Raw genomic sequence first — 2,933 nt, 5'->3', positions numbered from 1 at the left:
TTGTCGTATCGGTATTTCCTCGTCGCGCTGGTCGTCGCCGACTTTGGGTTGTCGTATCGGTATTTCCCTGTCGCGCTGGTCGTCGCCGACTTTGGGTTGTCGTATCGGTATTTCCCTGTCGCGCTGGTCGTCGCCGACTTTGGGTTGTCGTATCGGTATTTCCCTGTCGCGCTGGTCGTCGTCGACTTTGGGTTGTCGTATCGGTATTTCCTCGTCGCGCTGGTCGACGCCGACTTTGGGTTGTCGTATCGGTATTTCCTCGTCGCGCTGGTCGTCGCCGACTTTGGGTTGTCGTATCGGTATTTCCCCGTCGCGCTGGTCGTCGTCGACTTCGGGCATTGTTTGTATTCCCGATATCCTCAGCCGAGATTGCCACCTGGTACTGATATACTTTTTCTTTCCAGCACCTCATGGTCCTCTCTGCCTCTTCCTCTTCCACTGCCTCTTCCTCTTCCTCTTCCTCTTCTTCTCCCTCCTCTTCCTGTTCCTCCTCTTCCTGTTCCTCTTCCTCTTCCTCTTCCTCCTCTTCCTGTTCCTCCTCTTCCTGTTCCTCTTCCTCTTCCCCTTCCTCCTCTTCTTCTTCCTCTTCCTCCTCCTCTTCCTCTTCCTCTTCCTCTTCCTCCTCTTCTCCTTCCTCTTCTTCTTCCGCTTCCTCTTCCTCTGCCCCTCTTCTCTGCGTCGCATCTTCATTGTCGCCCGCATTCGGGGAATTCCTGCATTCCTGCCACGTCTTTATTCGATCACGCTCTCGATGCTGCACGTAAATAATCTCCCACGACAAGCCTGTGGCAAAATCTTCCCAGTCATTAAAATACTTTGCCATGCGCTTTTTGAACAGCTTCACCTTGCTGGCGGTGGTGTGATGCTCACCCCTCACTGTCGCCTGCAGCCCAACCATCGTCTTCCGCGGTGTGTCCACGAAGAAAAAGCCGTCTATCAGCGGAAATTCTCTTGACTTAGGTATGTACAACACCCCATACTCCACATCAATCTTCGGGGGTTTGTATTCCAGTCGGGCCAATACAACTGACACTTCTGGATGCGTTTCAGGGTGCGATTGCAGCACACATGGACGTCCCGCGCGCCTTGTTGGTGGCTTCAGCTCCTTAATTCTTCCTTTTATACTATTCACAAAGCCCCTGTCCGTGAATGCGTGCACACCATACTTTTCCAGAAATTCGGGCAAAAAGAGATCCCTACAACACAATAATTGATACACAATATCATTCTGCTTACGTATCGCCGTCAACCTTGAGAGTATTTGGTGTCCGAGGCCAAGGCATACCGGTAGGTTCGCAAACGTCTCATTTTCGCCTGCTCTACAGATTCGGACAGCTTTCACCAGCTTGCTAGACGCGTCATTCGCAGGCACCATTTCCCCTTCTCCAATTGGAATGTAATCATCAGCAGTCGAAGCCTTGATCAAACGCAAGGCTCTCTTAGTCAGGGGCCGGTGTGTGGCATAATTATCGTCATCTAAAATGCCTCGTGGAATCGGCCCCACATAATCCATGCGTTTATTAATTACCTTCCAGCGCTTCTTTTGGACCTGCGCGGACTTAGCACGCGTCTCCCAGGCACACATCGCCTTCACGTCATTCTCGTCGGGGCAATTCATAACGATGGGGATGGCATCCGCCTGCTTTGCCCATTCTTTGAAGTTAGCTTCGTTCGGTGACGACAACAAAATGAAGCCCCATGACTTTGGCGTTGGAAAACCATCCGGTCCTTGACCCTTTTTATCCACTTCAAATATAATATACCCTTTCTTTCCACGACAATCCAAGTATTCGATAAGGTTGCTGATATTGAGCTCACCCGTGTGTTTTGACACCGTTTGCACTTCCTTGTCAAACACGAAGGCCAGCCCCGCTCCAAAGCAGTAGACAACCACCTGGAGTTTAGTATCATCGTAGTGCAGCAGTCCGTAAAGGAGGCAGGAGCCGGCGGCCATCGACTTCCCGATACCGGGCGTCCCAATCAAAAGGCGCCGCCTCAGGTCAGGAAGTTCTGGTCTTCTAGGGCCGAACGCTCCCTCTAGATCGCCCTGCACGATCCGCCACACCCGCTGCACTTCGCGGTTGATGTAGCAGTCGGTAATACCTCTTCCCCGCCTTAGCGAGTAGGGCCACCCCTTCTCAGAGGTGAGTATCATCAGCCGGGGACGCGGTGCAATAAACTGCTCTGCATCTTCCACCGGCAGAAGAGTCCTGCCCTTCCGCCTGTAATCCCACAACTGTGTTGGTGGTTGGCCCGCATTCACCTCCATTCTCACACGTCTGTGGCTTCCTTCGCCCTCGTGAAACTCCAAGACGTGGCTGCATTGCGCATTTAGCACAGAGTCGTAGAATCCATCCGGTACCGGCAGACTGTCAACTGCCTGAATCCGAGTTGCACTTTCGTTTGCCTCCGCTGCGTCAAGGGCTGCGTTTAGCGTACTCCTTGTAACAGGAAAAACAATTTCCTTCTGTTCAAAAACCCTCCAGCGCTGGATATTACCCACGTCGTGTTCCATTAGCCTGCGTGCATCCGCACGCAGCCTGCGTGCGTCCTCCAGGAGCTGGTACTCTGGTAAACTTAGAATGTCCTCGCGGAGCTCCGGGTCCGTGACGTACCTCTCAGGCCTAAGAGCAAACGCATTCATTGAGAGATTCTCGTTGGCCTCCACGACTCCTCTGCCGCTTAATTTATCACGGAGGAAATCGTTCAATTTAATGTCAGGAATTGGCCCCACTCCCCCAAGCAGCACGTCCTCCACCGTGCTGGTGAGGGTCCAAGTTGGCCTCTGCTGTGCTCTCTCCACCCTTCGGCGCTGTGCAGGGGGTGCCGTGGAATCGCCGCTGTCGGCTTCCGACCTCGCATGCCGCTGCCCCCGCGGCACATCAGTGGCAGAACTCTCCGCTGCACGCGCCCTCGTTCGCTTTGGAGGCATT

At 53.5% G+C, this 2,933-nt stretch overlaps 1 protein-coding gene across 1 annotated transcript in view; it reads right to left on the bottom strand.

The window, feature by feature from the left end:
• Positions 1–2,932, bottom strand: part of Tco025E_09176 (retrotransposon hot spot (RHS) protein) — a gene marked incomplete at both ends in the record, with an annotated part of 3,159 nt that extends 227 nt beyond the window's left edge. The window contains one exon of the mRNA XM_029376001.1: positions 1–2,932. This exon is cut by the window's left edge and continues 227 nt beyond it. Within this exon, the coding sequence (XP_029223888.1) occupies positions 1–2,932 (2,932 nt within the window).
• Between the last annotated feature and the right edge of the window lies 1 nt (position 2,933).

Source organism: Trypanosoma conorhini (assembly GCF_003719485.1).
Source record: "Trypanosoma conorhini strain 025E chromosome Unknown Tco_14.4_contig_01005, whole genome shotgun sequence".
Classification (NCBI taxonomy): Eukaryota; Euglenozoa; class Kinetoplastea; order Trypanosomatida; family Trypanosomatidae; genus Trypanosoma; species Trypanosoma conorhini.
Note: the sequence above shows the minus strand (reverse complement) of the source record. Positions and strands in the feature narration are given on the sequence as shown.